Source organism: Lasioglossum baleicum, chromosome 2 (genome assembly GCF_051020765.1).
Source record: "Lasioglossum baleicum chromosome 2, iyLasBale1, whole genome shotgun sequence".
Taxonomy (NCBI): Eukaryota; Metazoa; Arthropoda; class Insecta; order Hymenoptera; family Halictidae; genus Lasioglossum; species Lasioglossum baleicum.
In genome coordinates this window covers 296876-324872 of record NC_134930.1, presented here as the reverse complement: position 1 = coordinate 324872, position 27997 = coordinate 296876, and the positions used below count along the sequence as shown (strand labels likewise).

At 35.6% G+C, this 27997-nt stretch overlaps 2 protein-coding genes across 5 annotated transcripts; one reads left to right on the top strand and one right to left on the bottom strand.

Annotated features, from left to right (window-relative positions):
* Nucleotides 1-57: 57 nt before the first annotated feature.
* On the top strand, nt 58-22415 carry LOC143216986 (uncharacterized). 4 transcript variants are annotated; one of them, XM_076440660.1, is made up of 10 exons: nt 58-169; nt 4205-4380; nt 4444-4625; nt 4713-4959; nt 6437-6635; nt 14637-14862; nt 15150-15294; nt 17043-17293; nt 18976-19363; nt 21091-22415. In XM_076440660.1, the coding sequence occupies exons 2-10, from the start codon at nt 4252-4254 to the stop codon at nt 21382-21384; spliced, it is 2061 nt and encodes a 686-aa protein (XP_076296775.1). In that variant the 5' UTR covers nt 58-169; nt 4205-4251; the 3' UTR covers nt 21385-22415. The 4 variants fall into 4 exon arrangements, with proteins under 4 accessions (XP_076296775.1, XP_076296766.1, XP_076296790.1 ...); XM_076440651.1 differs by lacking the exon at nt 58-169 and adding an exon at nt 191-430 and having other exon boundaries at nt 21091-22413; XM_076440675.1 differs by lacking the exon at nt 58-169 and adding an exon at nt 3617-3640.
* On the bottom strand, nt 9336-14343 carry LOC143217013 (uncharacterized). Its single transcript, XM_076440685.1, has 4 exons — nt 12849-14343; nt 12612-12733; nt 12395-12516; nt 9336-12300 (listed from the first exon to the last, which is right to left on the bottom strand). Exons 1-2 carry the CDS (start codon nt 13176-13178, stop codon nt 12689-12691), a joined length of 375 nt encoding a protein of 124 aa, XP_076296800.1. The 5' UTR covers nt 13179-14343; the 3' UTR covers nt 9336-12300; nt 12395-12516; nt 12612-12688.
* Nucleotides 22416-27997: the final 5582 nt, after the last annotated feature.

Sequence of the window (27997 nt, the reverse complement as noted above, 5' to 3'; positions counted from 1 at the left end):
GATGATGTAGGTTCTGTTCCATGCTAAAGATGATGTAGGAGCTGTTCCAGGCTAAACATGATGTGGAGACAAAAGCGGCACGGCCAAAACCCGGGCGTGAGCACTCTCATATACTCTCTGCTGAAAATAACTAATTTAAACATTTGAATTTAACGCCAACTTCACATTGGTGAGTGTCGCTACAGTCGCCACACACTATGCATACACTATACAGTGTAAACGCGTGTGTTTGAAACAACATAAGTACATGTTTAGTGTTTCGTTTTTATATAAACTTTCAAAGCAAATATATTTGTTTTTAATTGAATTGAAAATATTTATCTGTTAATAACTATATTTAATGTGTGCTGTGTGAATCGCTTTCTCTAGGAATATTGTCGCTACGATCGAAATAACCCGATGAAAATATAACCTCTAAGTAGCAACGATGGTACTATTTAATGTTTTACATATTATTATCGGTTTAGAACAAACTAACATGTAAATTGTAGTATTGATGTTTACAACGAACACTACATTAATAATGTGATTATATCACAAAATTTGTTCGTAATTAATTATAAATAAACACTAAGAAAACGATTACGAATGTGTTTTCTGTAATTATTAAATATAATAACATTATTTAACTATTAAATGAATTATTTAACTGTGCCATCTAAATTTACTTGTTAACTACTTGTCGTACACGAATGTTCTAATCAAAAGTTATTTGACATCAAACATGGTATACAATATTAGATACTATCGCAGCATACATATATTCAATTATAATATAAGAGTATTGAATGATATGTAAGAAGTTATTAAAGTATATGATATCAAAATCTAACTATTAGCAAGATACAGTGGAATTCCATTTAACTGAACCAACATTGTCCGAATACCTTATTTACTGAACTCGTAGCAGAGTTCCTATTCACTGATCGCTGTGCATACCGCTTATCTAAACTGTATTCAAATAAGTGTGTATATCCTATTGCATGAATATCAGCTCCTGCTATACAAACAAAAAAATGAAATCCAAACAATCCAGTTATCCATTTTATTGTCTCCCTTGAACATTTTGAGCATGCAAAGTTCATACAAGAATTATCTGCTCAATTATATTTTTTGAGAGTAACTAAAATACAAAGTTTATAGTCAACCATTTATAATATCTGAAAACGTCAAGGATTGTATGGTTATAGCATGAATTATAACTTTGGAACACCTGTACAGCGTATGAAATCTAGCTGTGCGGCTGAATGTCCCCTGCAAGGGGGATATCGTCACCTGTCAAACGATGCACGTGGCGACAGTTCAGTTAAAAAGTAAAGTGACACAAGTGTATTCACACAAACATATAAACAGTTGTTTTGTATGTTTACTGCTATAAGAAATAATGGACAGTACGCACTTTTGACGAGGTGTGTATCTTACTGTTCATATGTTGCATCCTTCTCTCGTCGAGTGCGGTCTTTGTTTTTGTCTGTGCATTCCTAAGTTTTGGTCAACCGCACAGCTAGATTTGACAAGCTATACATGTATCACTGCCTTCATTGATCACCAATGAACTTGTATTTAAGGAGGATTCTTGTTTCCAGGATTGCAAGGGTGCGGGATGCGCCTTCTCATTTCTCAATAATGCAAAGATGGGGTTTTTCAATTTACGAGACATAATTTTTGCATTATTCGGAAGCATAAAGTTGCGCATGTAGCTATTTTCATAAAGCTGCGACAGCAGCATGCTGTCGAATAATACAAATTATACCTCGTAAATCGAAAGACCCCATCTTTGCATTATTGAGAGATGAAAAGGCGCATCCCGCACAATTGCAATCCTGGAAACAAGAGTCTACCCCCTTAATATAATAGTGAACATTTTGAGCGTAACTATTATACTTTTAACCCAATATTCCTTAATAGTTTTCCACTCAGCATTCATTATTGGCTAGAATTGCAAGGCTGAGGGGGGCAAAATGGTACACATTATAATTAAAAAATGTCCTACTTAACACATTTGCGATGTTGTTGCAAGAGACGCTTAGCAGAACGCCACATATAATTTCCAAAAGTATGAATACCGTGTGGTATCTGGAAGTTGTAAGTAAGCATTTCGTCAAGGCAACAACCTTCGAAAGGTTGCCTCAGTGAATTGCTACGGTGAGGCAACGACCTGCTAATTCTTCGTCAGCAAGACGTACAACATAAAAACTCTGGACATCGCACCGCGATAGGACAGTCACAAGGTTGTTGCCTTGACAAAATGCTTACTCGCAACTTCCAGACACCACAACCGCAAGAGTTTGCTATATAAATGTGTATGAATATAAAATATGATGTAGAAACTACATTCCCATACTCGGCTAATAAATTGGAAATGATGTAGGACTACATTGCCGGTATTCAGCTAATGAATTTGAAACAACGTAGGACTGCATTGCCAGTATTCAACTATTGAATTTGAAATGACATAGGACTACGTTCCTGGTCTCGAATCTGTTAATACCAAACAACTTTTATTTGGAATATACTCTTACGAAACGAATAGTTTACCAGTAAATTTAAGTGGCAAAGTTAAAACAGTTAAGGATGTTCTGGAGGTATATAAAAACGCAACAAAATTTTTGAAAATTTGACAAGATATAATTCTTACTAAATTAATGCAATTACCAAAGTTTGGGTTCGATTCACTGCACCGTTTAAGAATTATAGCAATTTAAAGTTTGCATATTATAACACATCTTCTTATGGAGAATTCATAAAATTTCACTTGAAACCCTATTTAAACCTTGAAAATCGCAACTAGAATAGAAACTCCAGTTTTTTTTTATATGGATTCACTAAACAGTTAACAGAGTAAAAAAATTATAAACTGTTACAAAACGTCAAATTTATCGTGTTGTCTCGTTGTCTCTCACTAAATAGCATGGAAACGCGACAAGTGTAGACCAGTGAATATATTTAAATATATAGCTACAGAGGGTGTACAGTATTCGAAAAAGTTTAATGCAAAATATACTCATGAATGGTTTTCATTGCCAATATATTGATGGATTTCGAATTTCTTGTACTTTTGTCTCCCATTTATAATTCGAGTAAAACATATGCTGTATCATTTATCAAGTGGCATTTTTAGTATTTAACAATGGAAGGTAACCAAGTAATACAAAGAAAAACTGTAAAACTGGTTATAAATGAATTCTTATAGCAAACATCAAATTGAAAGATTATTTTACAGACATTCGTCACATGAAATCAAAGAACTTTATATCCTTGCATTTTTATTTGAACAAACGTATTTATTTATTTATATATAAAGGGATACGTCTGATCCTTATACCGTTTTTCGTATACAGAAATATGCAACGTTTCTCTGAGATTATACATTATACATTATTCTAATGTTTTTACATATATTACAATTTTCAGGTAATCTTCGCCATTGATCTATTTTGATCATTGTGTCACGATCATCGTTATTTTCATTATTTTGTATTCTCCCTGTCCTGTATCATGATATATGTTTATTTTCTTTTACAAATTATGGTATACATGACTTGTTTACACTTTTTTAAAAAATAATTTCATTGAGAATTTACGACTCTTAGCTTACATTAATTCTGCAGAAGAGTTTTGTTACAGTTTAATTATACAGGTAAGCGTCCACCTTTTATCACACTTTGGCTTAATTGATTTTCAATTTTGTTCTGTAATACTAATTATAAAATATTACTATTTCAACGACTAGCAGTTGATTATCTTGCTTTGCTTTTTCAACGGCTGATAGAAAGGTATTCAGAAATATATGCCATAATATTGGACAGAGGAAGTACAAATAATCTTTTATCTACATTTTAGTATTAAAATATATTTTTTCAATGTCATGTTTTTTGTATAATCGAAGTATGAAAAGTATTTTTAACCTCTTGCCATGCCGTTTTCTTTACAGTTGCAGTGATTAAAACGTCTTTATCCCCAAAAATGTCATAGAGGGAAAAGAAAATTTATATTTTTTGTATGGCTACATTGATTTTAATGCTTAAATATTGATTACAAACGAGAATCAAAGTCCACTTCATCTAAAAAGAAACACATAACATTCAGATTTGTTAGACTCTGTTAGATTCATTATGAATCTGACTTGTTAATAGATTTAAATCAGTATCCATTCTTATTTTAATATTAGAAAGTACAGAGATCTGTTCATTCTTTTTTTCAGATGTAGTATTTTAATTTCCTTGGAAATAATTAAGAAGAAAGTATAATATGAAGAATCTAACATCAAAACAGGTGCAAAGAATAGAAAAGAAGAAGAAGAAAATGGCTGCACTTTTGGAAATTACTAAATTGAACGATAAGGACAGAGAAGCGAAGTCGCTTGCCCTTAAAAAGGCGGTTGGTATAGCGATTGGAAGTATAACGTTTACTGTGAATTTTAATTTTTGCATACCGTTTCAGTCTGAAGAAACAGAAAAGTCCACTGATGCGAACAATAGCGAAATTTCTATGGAAGAAAGTTCTAATCGTAAACGACCTTGTAGCGTAGATGTAAAAGAGACTCGTTCTGAAGATTCTAGTGCACAAGTAAACGTGGAGACTACAGAAGAAACATCAAATCCGCTTGCTAATAAAAAACCTAGGTTTGTATGAATTTATACATAATGAATACTTAGAAAATAGTTTGTTAATAAAAGTGACTAATTAGATTTCTATATTTTACTATACAGATTAAGTGGAGATGAATATTTGAAATTGAAACAGGAACTTAGAGAACGTAAAAAGAGACTTAAAACGATACCTCGGTTTCGTCTAAAAGCGGTCGGTGAAAGTGCTAGTATAAGTATTAATATTAAAGGCGAAAATAGGATTCCTATTTTCCTTAGCGACGTGCAACATTTGTTATTGTACTCCTTACATGGACATCACTCTCCGTACATGCCAACAAGATGGTGTCACCTCGAGAAATATAATAAGGTAATGTAAATTTAGTCAAACCTCGATATAACTCGAAAATCTCTATAAAACAAAAATTTTGTTCATTCCCTTGCGCTGCACTTTAAAAACCTCTATAAATCGAAATAAAACTTCCTTTAACTCGAATTATTTTCCACAAGTGTAGAAGCTAAACAAGCCAAAAACAACAGTAAATGTTTTACAAAGTTTTGTAGAAAAATGCGACGATATTGAAGAAAATGTATTCTCTGCTTTGCTTCGATTAAATCGATCACTTTGTGCAGGCACCATCGTCGATTCTGTTCTAAATGAAATATGTTGTAGTCCATGTGAAATTAGGGGGGGGGTTTAAGTCATCATTCTGCCGGTTTCCAATTTTTTTAGAAATGGCAGGCTTTCAAAGTTTTCAATTTTTGCCCATTTCGACGAAGACAGGCCTCACTTTCGAATTTTTATCTCAGGAACAGTTTGTCCGACTGAGCTACATTATTTTTGTTTTATTCGGAAAGGAATGGGCTATTACGAAATAATTTGTTCAATATCGAAAATCAACTTTATAACGTCGAAAAATTTAAACAAATTCTTTTTTTACTAAAGACCAGCAGTATAGACAACGGACCATAAACGGAGGTACACGGCGTACTTTACCAGCTCATTGTGACGCCAATTTTAACGATACCAGCTTTTTCAAGGGTTCATTTTAAAGGTGAAACTTCAAGGAATACTACCATATTGTTTTCAAAATTTAAATCACTGAGCCTCATCATTGAAAAAACGTAAAAAAAGAATTTGTTTAAATTTTTCGACATTATAAAGTTGATTGTCGGGGTTGAAAAAATTATTTTGAAATAGTCCAATCCATTCCGAATAAAACAAAAAAAATGTAGCTCAATCGGACAAACAGTTCCTGAGATAAAAATTCGTAAGTGAGGAACGTTTTCGCCGAAATGGGAAAAAATTGAAAACTTTGAAGGCCTGCCATTTCTAAAAAAATTCGAAACCAGCAAAATGATGACTTAAACTCCCTCTAATTTCACATGGACTACGACATATTTCATTTAGAACAAAATCGACGATGGTGCCTGCGAAAAGTGATCGATTTGGCATGGAATGACCCTATTGATCAACAATCTGTTAATTCCATAACGCACAGTAAAATCACAGATTCTTTAATATGTAATAGTAAACTGCACGAGCCTAGTAGGTAGATTATATTCACTATAGGCTTTGCTATACGATTATATTTACTTAATAAACAACTCATCTCCAAAAATTGAACCTTTCTTTCTTTAAAACTATTACAATCAGCAAATTATTAACTTTTGTAAAAACCCCCTGTAGGTCGAAACCTCTATAACTCAAATTTGAATTCTTTCTTTTTCTGAGATTTTAATGCTTCCCTTGAAATTCGAGTTATCGAGGTTCGAATGTAGTAAAAACTTGATATGAAGAAAATATTTAAAGTTACATTAGATATACCTAAAATGTTTTTGACAAGGTTACGCATACAGTGGTTCTTGTTGTCGAAGGCCTCTCCTTATACCATTTTATGGCATATGAAAGTATGTTTCCACATATAACGACCAAATTGGAGCATCGTGTAGAAGTAGTGACACCTACAGCATATGGAGGATCAGTTGTAGAAGATCTAGCAGCAGTTCCTATAACTGGGATACAGAGCGACAAATTGATTAAACGTATGTTCAATAATTTTCTTGTACCTATATTGTTGATATATTGACTACCACAGAATCCACATATGAGTCATGTAATTTAAAATAATCTCAAGCTACAGCTCAAATATTTCGCTTCTCTTTGTGACAATGACAGAAAAAAATGTCCATGGAAAACATAGTATAATACCTTTTTACGAGAGTTTATAAACTTCAGGTACCCGCGATTTCGGGTACCCGAAATGGCAGTCGGGTCGGGGTTCCGAGAGTTTATAAATTTTGGGTACCCGATGGTGTTTTAGAGTTATTTAAATCGAAATATCTCGTAAACTACTAACTTTTCGGCATACATAGGTTAGTACTTTTTTATAACGAATGTCCAGCTGCATCGATTGATGTATTAAAAAATACCTCATTCCATTTAAAAAAATGTCGATGACCTTGAAATCTTGTAAAAAAAAAAACCTTGAAAATTTTTTCCCTTACACCGTTACACGTGGACCTTCAAACAGTGTAACTTTGTCCGAAGAAGTTTTTTTGTACAACGAAAAGTAACGGAGATAATTAGGTGTTCTGTTTCTTCGGACTCACCCTGCCGTCCTCACCCTGGAGTCCGAAGAAACAGAACACCTAAATATCTCCGTTACTTTTCGTTGTACAAAAAAACTTCTTCGAACAAAGTTACACTGTTTGAAGGGCCACGTGTAACAGTGTAAGGGAAAAAATTTTCAAGGTTGTTTTTTTTACAAGATTTCAAGGTCATCGATATTTTTTTAAATGGAATGAGGTATTTTTTAATACATCAATCGATGCATCCGGACATTCGTTATAAAAAAGTACTAACCTATGTATGCCGAAAAGTTAGTTGTTTACGAGATATTTCGATTTAAATAATTCTAAAACACCATCGGGTACCCCCCCCCCCGAAGTTTATAAACTTTCGGGATCCCAACCCGAACCCAAACAAAGGCTATAGCCGGGTTTGATGGTGAAATTCGCCCCCGGCGGGATTTTAATCGAGCTTGGACCATTCGATAGCCTACCCTAAAAAAAAACCCTCTCTGCCAAGTTTCAGCCCCCTATCTCATCTGTAAGGGTAGTTATCGAGAAAAATCAAAAACCAGTTTTTGGCCCATTTTCCTAATTTATTGACAATTAGAAATTCTGAAAAAAATCTGATACATTTCGGATACCAAGCCACATATTAGGTATCATTTCCAGATTTTTCCGCTGCAAGCTCTGCTTGTAAAAAATGAAAAACACGAAAAAAATCCAAAAAATGCAGATTTCATATAGAAATCTAAAAGGTGCTACTCCAGATTTAATTTAGCAATGAGATATTATCAAAAGTATTATGCTCAATTTTTTTCAGATTTATGTGAGTGGTGCGTCATAGTTAAAAAAAATAAAAACCGCTTTTTTCGGCGTTGTTCCTGAGTTATACTTATATTTTCTGAATCATAAAAATATATTATGTGATATTAAACGTTCCTACGTTCAGAAAAATATCTCCCAGACTTTAAAACTTGCCTAATACAAAAACGATAATAATACTATGTACGATATAAGGTCGTCGCAGACTATACCGACACGGCGGCTACCTGCACCGCGCCGCGGTGTATTTCAATGGGGATGCGGCGGGTCGTCGGTACGGCCTAGTATGCGCATTAGGGTGGACCTTATTTTTTGACCAACGAATTTTTTTCACGACGCCCCCCAGAATGGTTCTCTTTGGTGAGAAAAAAATTTGTGCAAAATTTGAGATCGATCGGATAAAAGGATCACGTGGTGCATTTAAATTGAAAATTTTGAAAATTTTGAAATTCATGTAACTATAAAGTATTATATATCGTTGGATTTGTAATTTTTTTCTAAATAAAAATATGGAAAAATTATATGACCTTAATTTAAAAAAAAATAACGATGACCTTGAAATTTCGAAAATTTGATTTTTAAGAAAAATTTTGGTAATTATTTACAAAAGCACCACCCTCTCCGATTTTGATGAAATTTATATATGTTATGCAGCAACACATTCTAAACAACTTTTTCCTTTTCCAATATAGGGGGGTCGCTTTTAGTTTTCGAGATATTTGCAAAAAACTATCGCGAATACTGTATTCAATTTTTCGTATTCCTGAACGCTCCGCTGCAACGTAGACTGTTTCGGTGCGGCGTTTGTTTACATTTTGATGCTGTAGAGATAAGAGTGAAAACAGGGGGGGCGGAAAGGGCCAGCCTGACACCACACACACCCACCCAGTGCTTAACACGCACCCACTGTTTCTAAATTATACTCTAGATTCTTACGTATTTTCACGTGCTGATTACGAATATGATAGTGAAAATTGGTGCAAATGTTAATTTCTTAACGGAAACCTTCTTTTTAAAAACACTGGGTGCGTGTTAAGCACTGGGTGGGTGTGTGTGGTGTCAGGCTGGCCCTTTCCGCCCCCCCCTGTTTTCTCTCTTATCTCTACAGCGTCAAAATGTAAACAAACGCCGCACCTAAACAGGTCTACGTTGCAGCGGAGTGTCCAGGAATGCAAAAAATTCAATACAGTATTCGCGATAGTTTTTTGCAAATATCTCGAAAACTAAAAGCGACCCCCCTATATTGGAAAAGGAAAAAGTTGTTCAAAATGTCCATATCTATATCATATATAAATTTTATCAAAATCGGAGAGGGTGGTGCTTTTGTAAATAATTACCAAAACTTTTTTATGCCATTATATTTACCATATTGAACAATGCAACTTTTTCCTCTGACATTTTTTCGTAGAACCACAAATAACAGATATTTAAACATATCCATTTATTACCTATGACCGAATATAATTTATTACGTTACCTCCAGATGTACCCCGTGGTCATTAAGTCCACTTTTTTACAATTTTACCTATCTTGAAATTCATAAGCGCACACCCGGGAAACAGATGTAACCCCTCGTTAAAAATTTTGTAACAACCCGTACTTAAACTCCCACTCCTATTCCTACTCCTATCCTTACAAGTTTTTCCACCAATTACTTTCAACTCCATCAACCAATCATCACGCTTTTTCAAACAAACGACATCCACACCGAAGTAAGATTTAGATGTATCAGAGAACCACCGATTAGATCTGTCTGAGCTAACGAACTGTAATCATCAGTATCGAGTAAGCGAACATACAACCTCAAGTGCTGTCTTTGATCAACTATCACCTCAACTTACAAAATCGGACTCGCGATCATCGTCGTTCAATCCAGATTTGGCAGACGCGAGACGTTACAGTAGTCATACAGGAAGACTACTCAATTTCTATATAAATTGAGAAGCCCAATGGAGAGTAGAAGTCGCGAAAAACTGTTCTTATTAGAACATGATGAAAATCAGATAATTGACGCTAAGTTGCCATCGAAACGACAAGTTTTAGGAGTGCTATTTTATAATTTGCGGAAAGTGAAATTGAACCTTCGGTCTAGTGCACACCTTGTTGTTAAAGAAGTGGATGTGTTGTGGGAAAAGGCCAGAATTCCAGTTCAGTTAAACAGTCGCTGCTTCGAGAAATTGGAGTCATTATACCACAAGTGGAAGGTCTTACAAAAGAGTTATAAACGACGATCCCAGATACAAGATCAACAGGAACAAGAGTTTCGTGATCAATTAGTGATCTTTTAGTAGCGGCGATTATTATAAAAAATTTGTCATTTTACCAACTAATGTGGCCGATCACATGCAAGAGGACATTTCAGGTTTTATATCAGACGAAAGTCGAAAATTTTTTAGTAGATTTAATATATTGACAGAATTTTTAAAAAAGATCCAGTAGTTTGGCAAGATGAAGATTCTTACAAACTAGGTTTAGATATAGTTAAGGCTTTACCTGTGGCCAATGATTCGGCAGAAAGAGCCGTTAAGCTAATACAGGATTACATACAATCAAATTTTAGCTCGCAATGAGGAAGAAAAGCAGTTGGTACTGCAAATGGTAAAAGATTACCGCCAGCAATATCCTGACGCAACGAAAACAACAATAGCGAAAAACATGTAAATCGAACGTCGAGGGTCCGCAGCACAGGCGAACCACACAGCTACCTCCCTCCCAGGGAAAACCCAGAGGGGTAGCGTCATGAAATACGCTGGCAGCGCGGGTCCTTACAGCCACTTCGGGTCTGAGGACCCGTTCTTCCAGTGACTTGTCAAGTTTGGATTCTCTCTCTAGATTTTGTATTGTTTGTCTGTTCATTTAATAAAATGCATTCTTGGCGAGCGGCTTCACCATTGATCGGCGTATTATTTGGTGACCCGCTCTGTCCTTGCCATCTTAAAAGCGGATAGTCTTACATTAGAATATAAGAAATAGTTCCTTATCACTATTCTCTGTAGAATATATTCAAAATATTCATTCACATGTATAGTACAATAGTACAATACAAAATGACATATCTCTGTTATTTGTGGTTATACGTAAAAATGTCAGAGGACAAAGTTGCACTGTTCAATATGGTAAATATAATGGCACAAAAAAAATTTTTTTTAAAAATGAAATTTTCGAAATTTCAAGATCATCGTTATTTTTTTTTAATTAAGGTCATATAATTTTTCCATATTCTTATTTTTAAAAAAATTACAAATCCAACGATATATAATACTTTATAGTTACGATGAATTTCAAAATTTTCAATTTAAATGCGCCACGTGATCCTTTTTTTCGATCGATTTCAAACTTTGCCCAAATTTTTTTCTCACCAAAGAGAACCATTCTGGGGGGCGTCGTGCTTTGTATCTCGATAAAAATTTTCGCCAAGTATAGCTTAGGTCCACCCTAATGCGCATCCCCATTGAAATACACAGAAGAAACCCAAAACGACCTAGCGGCGCGGTGCAGGTAGCCGCCGTGTCGGTATAGTCTGCGACGACCTACATATATGTATTCGAATATTTCGAAGGTGATTCCAACGGCGTCGCTTGGTGCAGCGGCAGCGGCTATGGTCCCCGTCTGCGGAACCGCTGAAGACTTTTTGGACCAGGTACGAATCCCCGATCAGGTCAATTTTTTTTCTAAGTTAATCACATGTTTTTTCGGTTCCTAACCATATTATTGTTGTTAAACCATTGTAAAAACACTCGTTAACTATGTTTACTGTATTACAGCTCTACTTTACATTTTGTACATGGAATTGTGCATCGACTTGACTTTTAAGTCTTTTATCTTTACTAGGTGTCTTATTCCCTAATGAATACTGTGTTTTATTAGGGTCTATCTGTTTCTGTCAAATAAAAAGGAAAGTGGCATACATATTATATAGGATATTATAAGAACGAGGATTATGCTTCTACAAAAAGTACTCCAAGAATATTTTTCCAAAAAATTCTTATAAAATAGTCTAAACATAGTTAACAAATGTTTTTACAATGGTTTAACAACAATAATATGGTTAGGAACCGAAAAAAACATATTCATAATATAACATACTTATTCAAAATAAACATACTTATTCATAATAAACATACTCATTCATAATACAACATACTTATTCATAATATAACATCTTCATAACAACTTCATACATAATACACAATACTTTATACCATTTAACATTTACCTTTATAACATTTTCTTCTTCATATAGTTGCGCCTTGGCATACTTTTTTGCTTGTTATTCCTCCTATTTCATGGATTTTCCATTCGTTCCAAAAAGTAACTGCAATCATATAAGAATAAGATAATTCAATATATAATTTATTAAAAATAGAAATGTATACTGATGGAAATGGTTATGAATAGTAGACATTTACCTGATTCAATTTGCAGTTGCGTTATTTTTGCATTCTTCTTCTTCGTGTAGTTGCGCTTTGGCATCCTTTTTCGCTTATTACTCCTCCTGTTTCGTGGATTTTCTATTGATTCCAAAAAGTAACTGCAATCATATAAGAATAAGATAATTCAGTTATATAATTTATTAAAAATATAAATGTATACTGATGGAAATGGTTATGAATAGTAGACATTTACCTGATTCAATTTGCAGTTGCGTTATTTTTGCATTCTTCTTCTTCGTGTAGTTGCGCCTTGGCATCCTTTTTCGCTTATTATTCCTCCTGTTTTGTGGATTTTCTATTGGTTCCAAAAAGTAACTGCAATCATATAAGAATTTACTTCAGGTTCTTTATCCTATCAAACATCATTAGCATACACTTTTATTGTTAATATTGGGTCATTTCATGTTATCTATTACCTTAATATACATACCTCTTCTTGAAGATTTAATGCAGTATCGTCATCTGGTAAATCACCCCACATTTCTTCATGTAAATGTGTATGCCTTTTTGGTAAAAGCAAACTTGGAATTGCGTCCTGCTTGAATTTGCACCTGACTAATGATGGAATAACATCGTCTTCTGTGAAATGCAATGCGCACACATGAAACTTCTTCAACTCGTGTTCAAATAGCCCATCTAGTCTTGGAGAATTTACGGCTTGCTTCCATTGCAGTGCTCGAACTGTGTTTTTAAGAAAAACATGTGCAGGAACCATCGAACCAGATTTGCAACTAGGCACTACACACATGTATCCAGGCATCTTGCAGCTTTATACTTTATAAATACTACACTTTCAAGTAAAAATACAAATACTAAAAATACAAAAGAGAACACACAAGAGAACTCCTTTTTAACTTATATCTTGCTATATTAAGTAGTATGAAGTAATTAATAATTATATTAATATAAAAGTTATTATATTGTAAAAGTAATTATATGTGATCTGACGTGGTCTAGCGATGTCAACGAGCGCGTCAGAAACAGTCAGAAATGGCTGGAAATGGCTGAAAAACCGACGCCGCCAGCAAAAAGTGGGGTGGAGTGGGGATACAGTTTCTATACCCACCGCCAGGTGCCGCCAGGGCACTACTGTGCTGCCACCAAGCGTGAGGACCGAGGAACGTCACTAAATTCGTTCCCACTTTTTAACAAAGGAGTCGACACCCCCTGACTATGACTATAGCCGCTGCATCAAGCGACGCCGTTGGAATCACCTTCGAAATATTCGAATATATCGTACATAGTATTATTATCGTTTTTGTATTAGGCAGGTTTTAAAGTCTGGGAGATATTTTTCTGAACGTAGGAACGTTTAATATGTTAAAAATTGAAAAAGACTCGTTCGCTTCGAAGGTTCTGGGGTAAGTGCCGTGGGGTCTAACACAGTCCTCTCACCAAAAGGCACCCTTGCCTTCCCCACTCCGTGGCCAGATCCTCTTGGAACAAAATCCCAATTCTTTAGGGCAGCGTGGCCTTGGGTTGCATACCCTCGGCATGTTTCACTCGTCACATCCTCATAAGCATGACCTTCCCGAACGATAGCTGGATGGCCCAAAGTGCCCATCCGCCATCGTCCGAGGACGGTTCTGTTTATTCTCATCCGTCTCTATTCAGGGCATCACGTACGCCCAGGTCCTACCATAAATCCTTCCAATCTTAAAGGTCGCCTCGACATCAGCCCTTGACTTTGCTTAAAACACGTTGACGCTAACAAATATCACATAATATATTTTTATGATTCAGAAAATATAAGTATAACTTAGGAAAAACGCCGAAAAAAGCGGTTTTTATTTTTTTTAACTATGACGCACCACTCACAAAAATCTGAAAAAAATTGTGCATAATACTTTTGATAATATCTCATTGCTAAATTAAATCTGGAGTAGCACCTTTTAGATTTCTATATGAAATCTGCATTTTTTGGATTTTTTTCGTGTTTTTCATTTTTTACAAGCAGAGCTTGCAGCGGAAAAATCTGGAAATGATACCTACTATGTGGCTTAGTATCCGAAATGTGTCAGATTTTTTTCAGAATTTCTAATTGTCAATAAATTAGGAAAATGGGCCAAAAACTGGTTTTTGATTTTTCTCGATAACTACCCTTACAGATGAGATAGGGGGCTGAAACTTGGCAGAGAGGGTTTTTTTTTAGGGTAGGCTATCGATTTTGGGTACCCGCACACCCCTACTTTTTACAAGTTTTATATCCTTTTTCCAGAGTACGGAACACTGGAGGCTGCTTTAAAAAGTACAGGAGATGTAGTGAAATTATTAAAAACTGTTTTCCCAATGAACTGTATAAGATCAACAAACAGTGATTCGTCAAAAAATGCATCTGAATTACCTGTTACAGACAGGTTTTCTAGAACAAGGTTGCTTTTATCTTTATGTCAAATGGTCGAAGAAAATTATCCAGTACCCTTGAAGGGTGAATTAGCCAAAAAGTAGGTAGTAACCAGGGTTGGGTATCAATTGATTAAAATGTTAAAAATTTTTTTAAATTAATGCTTATGATTAAAATTAATTAATCCTATAAAATGGCGACCGATTTCATGTGAATGAAGTGATGTCACACAATTACCGTTGCTGGCACCTATATCGACACTTTACATAAGAATTGTTAATTAAATAATTAATTGAATCATTCAAAATCATTAATTGTATCAAGCATTGCCTAACTTTGTTAGTAACGATATTAATTAAAGTAATTAAAAAAGTTCTTGACTTTTAGGTATGGAAGTTATATGATGACAAAAGATTCATATTTAGAAGTCAATTCAAGATCTCCTATGTTTGGTCTGGATTGTGAAATGTGTAGAACTACAACTGGAGAATTAGAGTTAACGAGAATATCCCTGGTCGACGAAAGTATGAAAGTATGTTTAAAATTAATTAATTACACTGTCCAACACCAAATTTGTTCCACAACTGCTGTTGGTTGGTCCTTATACATAGAGTTTTTCGCGCTGATTCCGAATCTGCTTTTAATTTTTTCCCTATACGCACAGTTTTTCAGCAACATGACTCTGAAAAAAAACATATTTTTCAACTTTAAACAAATATTGTGGTGTTATTATAAAAGATATTGAATTGTTCTTTATAGTAAAAGATTCTGTAGACTTTCCCGAATACAGCGATATCCAATACTAATACATTATGATTGTTTAAACATGTTTAAACAATGGTTAAAGACGCAGAGACAACACTTTCGAGGATATTTTTCAATTTATCTCAAAAAATAAGGGACTACTAAAACGATCGTTCGCCGCTCCGTATCCCGTCGCTGCGCCGCACAGTGGGACCTTTCGTCCAAACCGGAGACAAAATCAAAGAACTTTCGATAGAAATGAGGTAGAGCGATGAATTTTTATAAATTTAAGCTGAAACTTTGCAGAATATGGGAAAAATAGGGAGCTTATGATACGAACGTTTTTTAACCTTGAGAAAATTCGTTAAACATGTAGAATTTCAAGAAATCGATTTTGCAATATCCTGACGTCGTAGACAAATTTTGAGACCAGATTTGAAATCAGCGTAAAAAAATCTACGGGAAATGAAGTACAGCATGTTCAAAAAACATTTTTTTCGCGCGTGGTATTGGAAAAACCACAATTTTCTGGAAATTGTGCAAGTTTAACGAATTTTCTCAACGTTAAAAAAAGTTCTTACCATAATCTCCTTATTTTTCCCATATTCTGCAAAGTTTCAGCTTCAATTTTAAAAAAATTTCATCGCTCTACCTCATTTCTATCGAAAGTTCTTTGATTTTGTCTCCGACTTGGACGAAAGGTCCCACTGTGCGCCGTATCCCGTCCTGAGCGCCACTGGCGGCAACTCATGTCGGGCGAAGATATTTTGCTTTCTGGTTCGAAAGAAACGTCGACGATCCAAACTTGATAGGGTGGCTTCTCAAGATAAAAGTCTGCTCTATCGAGTGGTATAGTTGGATTTTCCGCTGGATCCTTATTTTTTGAGATAAATTGAAAAATATCCTTCAAAATTGGTGCAAACGTGGAGTCTCGACGTCCTTAATTATTGTTTAAACATGTTTAAAAAATCATAATGTATTAATATTGGATATCGGGAAAGTATACAGCAGGCCTGGCCAACACGCGGACCGCCGGGCGATTTTATATTTCTATTAAAACTTTTGTTTCTCGTATGTATACAAAAATATTAAGTATGTAAATGAAAATTTGCATGTGTCATTGTTATAAATAACGTTTTATTCATTTTGTATTTGTATCACATTTTTAAAAAGCATGTTTACCTAAAGTGTGGCCCGCTGTAACGTTACGCGTCATCAAAGTGGCCCGTGAAACCATTTCGGTTGGCCAGGCCTGGTCTACAGAATCTTTTGCTGCAAAGAACAATTCAATATCTTTTATAATAACATCACAATATTTGTTTAAAGTTGAAAAATATGTTTTTTTCCAAAGCCGTGTTCCTCAAAAACTGTGCATATAGGATAAAAATTAAAACCAGATTCGGAATCAGCGCAAAACACTATAAGAAGGACCCAACAGTAATTAGGGAACATAAAAGAAGTTGAAATTTGTTGGACAGTGTTATCTGTATTATCGATCACTCTCTCTATACAGATTTCATGAAATTCTTATTACAGATTATTTACGATAGTTTGGTTGTACCAGAAAATCCTATCACGGACTATCTTACTCGGTTTAGCGGCATAACGAAGGAGATGCTGGTGGATGTATCGACCACATTGTCTGACGTTCAGCAAGTTCTACGAAACTTACTTCCGGCGGATGCTATTCTTGTAGGGCAAAGTTTAAATTCTGATCTGCATACCTTGAAGATGATGCATCCGTACATCATTGATACATCCGTAATCTTTAACATTACTGGTGACAGGTCATCATCTTTACCTTATATAACTTATTCATCTCACCATGTATTAAGTTGGTGTGAAACTAATGGGCGACTTTGATTCAGAAATAAGAGTCACTACCAGACTGCGGGTCATTATGCATTTATGGCATCTGACAATTTTCCAAAACTGCTGGAATGTAAAATTCGATGCAATTTGGTACAATATTTATTTATTTTGAATCTACAAAGGCTACTACCATTGAAAATAAGATTTTATTTAATTCCACTTCCTTAAAATTTGCCTACAAAATTTAAAATTGCATAAACATTCACAGTCTAGTCACTACAATAAATACAAAAGTTGCGATACAAATGGTGCATAACAAACAATACAGGGTGTCCCAAAATTCCTTCAGAATCCGGAAATGGGAGGTTCCTGAGATCATTGGAAGCAAAATCATTTTCCTTTGCGAAAATGGCGTCCGCGGCTTTGTTAAGATTGATTGGTGTCCGTGTTTTTCGTTCATAACTCCTTCACAAAGCCGCGGATGCCATTGTTGCAAAGGAAAATGTTGCTTCCAATGATCTCAGGAACCTTCCATTTCCGGATGTTGAAGGACTTTTGAGACACCCTGTATAAATAATATTATCGTTTGTAAAACACGAAGTGAAAACATTCGACTAATTGGTGGCTGAAAAGTTCCTGGCATTTTTTAAAGCATTTCAGCAGCATAAAAATACCGCACAAACGAATGAATCCACACACTTGACCGAATAATAACTTTTATTAATTCATTAACAATGAAATGAACCAAAAATATTTACAACAAATGTTCGAAAATGCCTCCTTTTGATTCGATACATTTACGGACCTGTTTTCGAAAATTCCCGACGATGGTCGCGCACTCTTCCACCATAATCTCGTCCCAAGCACGCGTCAACGCCGCTCTCAGCTGTTCCACCGTGGCGTATCGTCTTCCTGAAATTTTTTGCTCCATAGTGGACCATACTGAGTAATCCATCGGGTTAAGATCCGGCGAGTTCGGCGGCCAAACATCCTTTCCCCAAAAGCCGGGAAACAGCTCTTCGCCACCACGACGATGGTGAATTTGGCGGAATGCGCCGGCGCGGCGCCCAGTCCTGCTGAAGCGTGAATCCACCCTGGCCGAAGTGTCGCGTTGCCCACGGCTTTAATTCCCTCCGGAGGACACGTTCCCGGTACTCGGCGGCGTTGATTTTTACGTTTCTCGGGATGAACACCAGTGGCGTTTTCCCGGTGGTGCAGATACCGGCCTAAGCCATGACCGAGGCTGGAAAATGCTTGCGGCCGAAGTCTTCTGCCGAAGCCTTCTTGAGCAGCTGGCGATGATTTTGGCGGTTGTGTAGGGGTTCGACCGTAAAAATTTTCTCATCCGTGAAGAGAACCTTCTTCAGGCAATTACCAGCGACCATCGTCGGGAATTTTAGAAAGCGGGTTCGTAAATGTATCGAATCAAAAGGAGGCAATTTCGAACATTTGTCGTAAATGTTTTTGGTTCATTTCATTGTGAATGAATTAATGAAACTTATTATTCGGTCAAGTGTGTGGATTCATTCGTTTGTGCGGTATTTTTATGCTGCTGAAATGCTTTAAAAAATTCCGGGAACTTTCCAGCCACCCTGTTGTTTCACACTAACTTCATATTTTTAAAAGTGAAAATTATAATTGTTGTATACAAATATAGGTACAGAAAAACAAAGTTGCAAACATTGGTTAGGGAATTTCTGGGTGAAAGGATACAAGAGGATAAAGCCGGGCATTGTTCAACCGAAGATTCAAAGGCTTCGATGAAACTAACAAAATTGAAATTAGCGAACAGTGTGGATTACGGGGATGCTGTGCTGCTTGGACGATGCGATATAGACATACTGAAGATGGAAGTAGATCAGCGTGAAAGTGCGGATAAAAAGTCGGAGGTCCGGAGATATGCCACTTCACTTTTCAAACATGTAACGAAGAACGAGAAAACAGCTGCGATTGTAGGCAGTGGACAAGTTATGAACGAATACTCCAAATATTTGTCTTCTTCCCTTAATATTATGGACGATTACAATTTCGATAAGAATGACCAGGTGTGTTCCACAGTTGTTCTTTAGTTTGAACTTTTTTTTTTGTACGGTTCCATTTTAACTTTACGTTTTGATAACCAATAGTGGTAAATGTTACGTTTAGGGGAAGTAGCTCGGATGACCTTGATATTGACATATGTTGTCAAGGTCAACATTCGGAACAACTTTTCTCTATACTTAATTTCCGAGATGATTGCAAAAAACTTACGTTAAACGTTAAATTTAGGTTACAAGTACAGTAATTCTTCAATCGAGAGAAGTCTCAACACCCGTGTTTTGAACGGAGTTCAGTAGCGTAGAGAGGCTATTTTTTAATGACTGCGTCTTGTCTACCGCGCCGACCGCGCCGAGACTTCAATCGACGAGCCGAACATAGAGAAGGACAGAATGAAATAGGATCGCGTGGCCGAAACGTGTCGCCGTCGCCGTCGCCGGCACAGTTTAAAGGCCCGTGCGGCATCACCAAAGTTGTATCTTCTTTATTTTCCATTATTTCTTAATGGAACTTTCACCAACATATTCGTGGCATTTTTCTAATGCAAAATGATACCAAACACGATATAATTTCAACTGTATTTAGGGCTTTAATCGACGATGAAAGTTTTGAACGCAACGAAGAAGAGCGTATAGGAAAGAAAGAGACGCGGACAGTCGACGTCGCCGGCACAGTTCAAAGGCCCGATTAAACCACTAAGTACAGTTGAAATTATATCGTGTTTTGTGTCATTTTAATCGGAGAAATGCCAGGAATAAGCTGTAGTAAAAACCCCATAAAACAATAATGAAAATTAACAAGTTTGAGAATTCGATTCACTCGAGTCAATGTTGTGGTGTTCACACCGATACACCCGAGTCGAGATCAATCATCGCCGCCCTATGGCGCGGCACGGCGCAACGTTGGCTGGCAGTGGAGTGAGTAGGCACCGGACTTCGATTAGATAGGCGACCCAGGACTTCGATCGAAGAATTACTGTACACTTTATTATTGTGTAAGCTGTCACTAAACAGTAATTAGAAGAGTGTGGGGCGGAGAGGACCGGCTGTTTAGCGTCAATGAAGCCCGACTACGCTTACAATGTTCCGCATTTTGATTTGGTGCATGTGTTATTATACCAAAGCTAACCCAGACCAATATGCTTACATACTACATCTAATTGAGTTTTTTTCCACGCACATATTAGTCGTTTTAGCCTTCAATACTTAACTGGTATAGTTTTGAAACTTTTCGTATTCATAACTATCTAACAAAAGACGAGCGACGGCTAAAACCTCTTGGGGTTACTCAGAAAGGTGACCTTGACAACATGTGTCTATTGAAAAGTGTCCACGAAAACTGGTGCATTAAAAGAACCTTGCTCTCTTGAACTATTATTTAAATAATTATGATGTTTACAAAAATGTATCGTTGTATTTGGCAAAGTCTACAGAATCCTACTATGCAAAGAAAAACATGGATTGGTATAGCTTTTACAGCTCAAGCAGAAACAATTCTTGAAGTAAAGAATTTGGCTTTTTTAAAAATTCAATATCTCGGAAGCTGCAGGTAATGCTGAAAAACTACTTTCGAATTCAAGTTAACATATTAAAATACGTTAATATAACATATTAAACGCGTTAAAATATTATAATACATTAAAATTTACAAAACTCATGTATTGGTTGTCAAAACGCAAGAGAATTAAATTTGTTGAACAGTTTTTATTTATTAAATTATAATTTTGGACTTGTAGGTTCGGCTTGTTGTCATGGACGATGATAAGCAGGCCGTAAACCGAGCTTCTCAAATTGCAATGGAGCACGCTTTCACTTTGTGCCATGTTAGGATAGAAGAAGACAAGTTGAAAACCGATCAAGTGGAGAAAACATTTCATACGGTGAACAAATGGGCGCGCAAGCTATGGCAGCATACGGCACTGAATGGCTTAGTGTGTATCATATTCACGGGAGAAAATAATGCAGCGAACGGCGCCTGCTTTTTGAATATAAAAGGAGAAATTACCGACAACTGTGTGACACGTATTTAAAACAATAGTTTTCAATTTGTATAGCTTGTATATTCCTTTCCAAAGGAAATCATTACAGAAATTTGACCCTAATCATAGAATATAAATTATAAAACATATGGAACTAGAAAAGAATGTTATGTTATTTCGAATATCTTTTGCTAGCGATGTACAAATGTTGCATTGTTAATAAACTTTTTTATTCTACACTCTAAACTTAACAAGACCGTTTGTGTGAATTGGTATACATTCACAAAACGCACATTAGATGTAGATTGCGAATCTTTATACACATCTCCGTTTTCATAGATTATTGTGTTACGGATGACGAACAGGTGTTCAATATTATCTCTGACAGGAACCGTCCTAGATATACGAACAGAGCTACCCTAGATAAATCTACTGTCACGCACTGAACACGGGAAATTATGGCTCTTACGAGGAGACCTCTCGTATCGAGAACGCCGGATCGCAACGAGTTTTTGCGTGCACATAGCTTACGCACCCTCATGAACTATCCAATTGGTTTTAGCTGCCAACACGAACCCGTTTTCGAGATAATCGATATTGAAATACGACATGTGAGTTATATTCCATGAGTGAAAACCTCTTGCCACAGCGGTCGGTGGCCGAGCGGGTTGAGCGAATGTCTACCACGAGATTGGTCGGGGTTCGTGTCCCTTGTCGGCATTTTTTATAAATATTTTTTTTACTTTCTTTTTTATTTTTCTACGTGCTCTTCAATTTTTCAAATTTCAATATCAACATCAATTTCAACTCTTCGATTAAAACTTCAATTTTTCAATTTCAACTTCAATTTTTCAATTTCAACTTCGTCTTCAATTTCCATGTCAACTCTTCTATTTCAACTTTAATTTTGCAATTTCGACCTCAATTTCAACTTCTTCAATTTCAACTCTTGAATTTTTCAAATTTCAACTTCAATTTGCATTTCAACTTTACTTTTTCCATTTCCAATCGTCAATTTTTCAAATTTCGATTTCAACATCAATTTCAAGTTCAATTTCTACTCTTCAATTTCAACTTCGACTTCAATTTCCATTTCAACTTCAATTCCAACTTCAATTTGCATTTCAACTTCAATTTTTCAATTTCGTCTTCGACTTCAATTTCCATTTCAACTCTTCGATTTTAACTTCAACTCGTCACTTTAAACTTGAATTTTTCAATTTCAACTATTAAAATTTGGATTTCAACATCAATTTCAAGTTCAATTTCTACTCTTCTATTTCAAATTCAACTTCAATTTCCATTTCAACTTCGATTTCAACTTCAACTCTTTAATTTCAACTTCAATTTCAATTCTTCAATTTTCGAATTTCGATTTCAACATCAATTTCAAGTTCAATTTCTACTCTTGTATTTCAACTTCAACTCTTCAATTTCAACTTCGACTTCAATTTCCATTTCAACTTCAATTCCAACTCCAATTTGCATTTCAACTTATTCGATTTCAACTTCAATTTTTCAATTTCATCTTCGACTTCAATTTCCATTTCTACTCTTCTATTTCAACTTCAACTCTTCAATTTCAACTTCATCTCGTCACTTTCAACTTGAATTTTTCAATTTCAACTCTGAAAATTTGGATTCCAACATCAATTTCAAGTTCAATTTCTACTCTTCTATTTCAACTTCAACTCTTCCATTTCAACTTCGATTTGAACTTCAACTCTTCAATTTCAACTTCAATTTTTCAATTTCAAATCTTCAATTTCCGGTGTCGGTTGGTCTATCGGCGGATTCCCCCCGTTGCTGGTTAACTTGCCGCACCAGGATTCGAAAACGGCGAGGGGAATAATCGGGATTAGGGAGAACGTGGTGCGTCGGGGTGAAAATAATGACACGTGTAATGTATTGTAACGCGCGCTCGCTGCCAACGAGTTTTACGATATCGCGGTCGCGAGATTCCCGGACGCGAGGTGTACGTTCACGGCGTTCGCAGTCTTTCCATCGTTAAGGTGGATCTCGATATAATATTCGGACGCGTGGCTGCCTCGATCGTGGACTTGGTGCCCGACGGTGTGAGTGATTCTGGGAACAGGATTCAGCTGGTGACACACCGTGGCTGTAAGAGTGGCGACACGCCGTGCTCTCGGAACAGGATTCAACGATTCAACTGGTGACACACCATGGCTGAAAGAGTCACGACGCGCCGTGCTGCAGGAGTTGGGTTCTCACGGGCCGGCTTCGAGGTGTTCGCTAGGCGAAGTTAGCTCGTCGTCGACAGCGTGGGAGAACCTAGGACCAGTATCAAAGTGAATATACTTACAATGGTGCTAGAGACAGGAGCGATCCTTACCGGTCAGTGTCTTTACGCTTAATAACCATCATGAGCTCTGGCCGTGGCGGCTTTTATAGCTCTCGGTTAGTGGTGAGGGGTGTTAGCAAGGTGCAGTGATTCGCGGATTGATTCCTTGGCGCGGGGGTAGCGCGGCGCGGTCCGTCTCGGCGCGGCGGTTCGTTCCGAGAAGTGTTCAACGGTTAGCCTCGGTCCCGTTCGGCTTCCTTCGGCTCGGTTCGGTTCGCGTTTCGCTTAGTAACAGGCCTGCGTGGTGCAGGTCTGTACAACTTCTTCGATTTCAACTTCAATTTTTCAATTTCATCTTCGACTTCAATTTCCATTTCAACTCTTCGATTTCAACTTCAATTTCAACTATAATTTTTCAAATTTCGATTTCATGATTTTCAAGTTCAATTTCTACTCTTCTAATTCAACTTCAACTCTTCAATTTCAACTCTTTGACCTCAACTTCAATTTTTCAAATTTCAACTCCAATTTCCATTTCAACTTCAATTTTTCGATTTCAACTCTTCGATCTCAACTTCAATTTTTCTAATTTTTCAAAGTTAAACCTAGCTTTATCAGAAGAACGCATGTGGAATTGACATAAAAAGTGTAACAAAAATAACAATTGCAATTAAATTACTATAAAAATAATAAAAATTGAAATTGAAATTGACGAGCTGAAGTTGAAATGGAAATTGAAGACGAAGTTGAAATTGAAAAATTTAAGTTTTAATCGAAGAGTTGAAATTAATGTTAAAATCGAAATTTGAAAAATTGAAGAGTTGAAATTGAAAAATTGAAGTTGAAATGGAAATTGAAATTTGAAAAATTGAAGTTGAAATCGAAGAAGTTGAAATGGAAATTGAAGTTGGAATTGAAGTTGAAATTTGAAAAATTTAAGAGTTGAAATAGAAAAGTTGAAATTGAAGTTGAAATGGAAATTTGAAGAGTTGAAATTGAAGTTGAAATCGAAGAAGTTGAAATTGAAATGGAAATTGAAGTTGAAATGGAAATTGAAATTAAAAAAATTGAATAGTTGAATTTGAGGTCGAAATTGAATAATTGAAGTTAAAACAGAAGAGTTGAAATGGAAAGGGCCTAGCCGATTAAGATGGTCAAAACTGCCCTTAGAGCTTTTTCAACGGCTATTGAACCATTCGAAAGCTTGCCAAGAAAAACCCCTCTGAGTAAAATTTCAGCCCTCTAGCTTGCCCGTGAGGGTAGTTACAGGGAAAAATAGATTTTGCGGTTTTCGGCGCATTTTCCGGTCTAAAATGCGTTCTAAAATTCTGAAAAAAATGTGTCACATTCTGGATCCCAAGGCGCATTTTTGAGAATTTTTTCAGATTTTTTTGTTTCAAACTGTGGTCGTAAAAAATGAAAAACCTCAAAAAAATCGGAAAAATATTTTTTTCTCAAAAATATGAAAACATGCTATTTTGCTGTTTGGTTCCCTGATAAAGTACTATAACAGGCAATGTTGTCAATTTTTTTTAGATTTTTTGTTCGGCTGCATCATTGTCAAAAACAATAAAAACCGAATTTTTTCGACGTTTTTGCTGTGAGGAGGAAAGTTACACTTGTTGGCTTTACCGTGTGCGTATATTAAGTAATTTTTAGCGTTATTACACTGAAACAAGCAATTATTTTACCTAAAAAATGTGATTTGAGAGAAAGAAAAAATTGTATTCTGTGCGATATATACCAGAATGTTCGCAACGCTTACAACATCGCCGGTTGGCACCGCGGTTAAGGTGTCCGACTACGGAGCGGATACTCTGGGGTTCGAATCCTGTCGATAGTGGTTTTTTTTCCATACGTCAAACTTTATTTTTTCAATTTCTTATTATGTATATGGTTTACTCATACGAGTTTAACAATGTTTTTTTAATGTTTTAAAAATATTTAAGTAACATTTTTAAGTAAAATACATACAAAAATAGTTTTGGATCATAAAAGTATTATAAAACTCGAGCATAATGCATGTACCGTCGACGGTCAACTCTGTTCTCAGTGCCTATAAAATCCCGCATTCTGCCCACAATTATAAAAGATAAGTCTATTTCTATCAACTCCATACAAATATTTACTTTTATGAGAAATAAATAATTCTGTAATTAACAGGTCACGTAAAAACAGCAGCTAATTGGCTAACAATGACAACTCGGAAGAACAGCTGCTATATATACTTCTTTCTATTTTACCCGTTTCTACAAATTCCGAAAGGCCTAGAAACTATATTCATGATTTTTAATGTTAAAAATGTTAAACAGGACCGCCATGATGAACATATACAATTAGAGAATCAAGGAAATAATAGATACTCCAAAACTATTTTTGTATGTATTTTACTTAAAAATATTACTTAAATATTTTTAAAACATTAAAAAAATATTGTTAAACTCACATGAATAAACCACATAATAAGAAATTGGAAAAATATAGTTTGATGTACAGAAAATACGCGCAGCTATTAGTAAGGGAAATAATAACCACCCTCCCAAAAAGATAAGATTCCTTGCAGGCCAGTTTTTACGACGGTCATTGTATTTTTCGTAGCTGATTATTGCGCGACCAGAATCATAAACTAATATAAACGTGGTAAAAATTAACTACCTCTGTACCTGCTATGTACTGTCATATTGTCCTTTCCCGTTCGGATGGAAGGCCAGGGAAAACGGTCAACTCCAGGTTTTTATAGGCACTGAGACCGGAGTTGACCGTCGACGGTACATGCATTATGCTGGAGTTTTATAATACTTTTTATGATCCAAAACTATTTTTGTATGTATTTTGCTTAAAAATGTTACTTAAATATTTTTAAAACATTAAAAAAACATTGTTAAACTCGTATGAGTAAACCATATACATAATAAGAAATTGAAAAAATAAAGTTTGACGTATGGAAAAAAAAACCACTATCGACAGGACTCGAACCCCAGAGTATCCGCTCCGTAGTCGGAACGCCTTAACCGCGGTGCCAACCGGCGATGTTGTAAGCGTTGCGAACATTCTGGTATATATCGCACAGAATACAAGTTTTTCATTCTCTCAAATCACATTTTTTAGGTAAAATAATTGCTTGTTTCAGTGTAATAACGCTAAAAATTACTTAATATACGCACACGGTAAAGCCAACAAGTGTAACTTTCCTCCTCACAGCAAAAACGTCGAAAAAATTCGGTTTTTATTGTTTTTGACAATGATGCAGCCGAACAAAAAATCTAAAAAAAATTGACAACATTGCCTGTTATAGTACTTTATCAGGGAACCAAACAGCAAAATAGCATGTTTTCATATTTTTGAGAAAAAAATATTTTTCCGATTTTTTTGAGGTTTTTCATTTTTTACGACCACAGTTTGAAACAAAAAAATCTGAAAAAATTCTCAAAAATGCGCCTTGGGATCCAGAATGTGTCACATTTTTTTCAAAATTGAAGTTGAAATCGAAGAAGTTGAAATGGAAATTGAAGTTGGAATTGAAGTTGAAATTTGAAAAATTTAAGAGTTGAAATAGAAAAGTTGAAATTGAAGTTGAAATGGAAATTTGAAGAGTTGAAATTGAAGTTGAAATCGAAGAAGTTGAAATTGAAATGGAAATTGAAGTTGAAATGGAAATTGAAATTAAAAAAATTGAATAGTTGAATTTGAGGTCGAAATTGAATAATTGAAGTTAAAACAGAAGAGTTGAAATGGAAAGGGCCTAGCCGATTAAGATGGTCAAAACTGCCCTTAGAGCTTTTTCAACGGCTATTGAACCATTCGAAAGCTTGCCAAGAAAAACCCCTCTGAGTAAAATTTCAGCCCTCTAGCTTGCCCGTGAGGGTAGTTACAGGGAAAAATAGATTTTGCGGTTTTCGGCGCATTTTCCGGTCTAAAATGCGTTCTAAAATTCTGAAAAAAATGTGTCACATTCTGGATCCCAAGGCGCATTTTTGAGAATTTTTTCAGATTTTTTTGTTTCAAACTGTGGTCGTAAAAAATGAAAAACCTCAAAAAAATCGGAAAAATATTTTTTTCTCAAAAATATGAAAACATGCTATTTTGCTGTTTGGTTCCCTGATAAAGTACTATAACAGGCAATGTTGTCAATTTTTTTTAGATTTTTTGTTCGGCTGCATCATTGTCAAAAACAATAAAAACCGAATTTTTTCGACGTTTTTGCTGTGAGGAGGAAAGTTACACTTGTTGGCTTTACCGTGTGCGTATATTAAGTAATTTTTAGCGTTATTACACTGAAACAAGCAATTATTTTACCTAAAAAATGTGATTTGAGAGAATGAAAAACTTGTATTCTGTGCGATATATACCAGAATGTTCGCA

Bases quoted from the DNA above. Each gene is read 5' to 3' on its own strand.
- LOC143216986 (XM_076440660.1), top strand. From the start codon at position 4,252: ATGAAGAATCTAACATCAAAACAGGTGCAAAGAATAGAAAAGAAGAAG. The intron at 4,626-4,712 runs GTTTGTATGAAT...TTTACTATACAG, and splicing joins CTTGCTAATAAAAAACCTAG to ATTAAGTGGAGATGAATATT. The intron at 17,294-18,975 runs GTCATCATCTTT...ATACAAATATAG, and splicing joins TTTAACATTACTGGTGACAG to GTACAGAAAAACAAAGTTGC.
- LOC143217013 (XM_076440685.1), bottom strand. From the start codon at position 13,178: ATGCCTGGATACATGTGTGTAGTGCCTAGTTGCAAATCTGGTTCGATG. The intron at 12,734-12,848 runs GTATGTATATTA...ATATGATTGCAG, and splicing joins CATTAAATCTTCAAGAAGAG to TTACTTTTTGGAACCAATAG.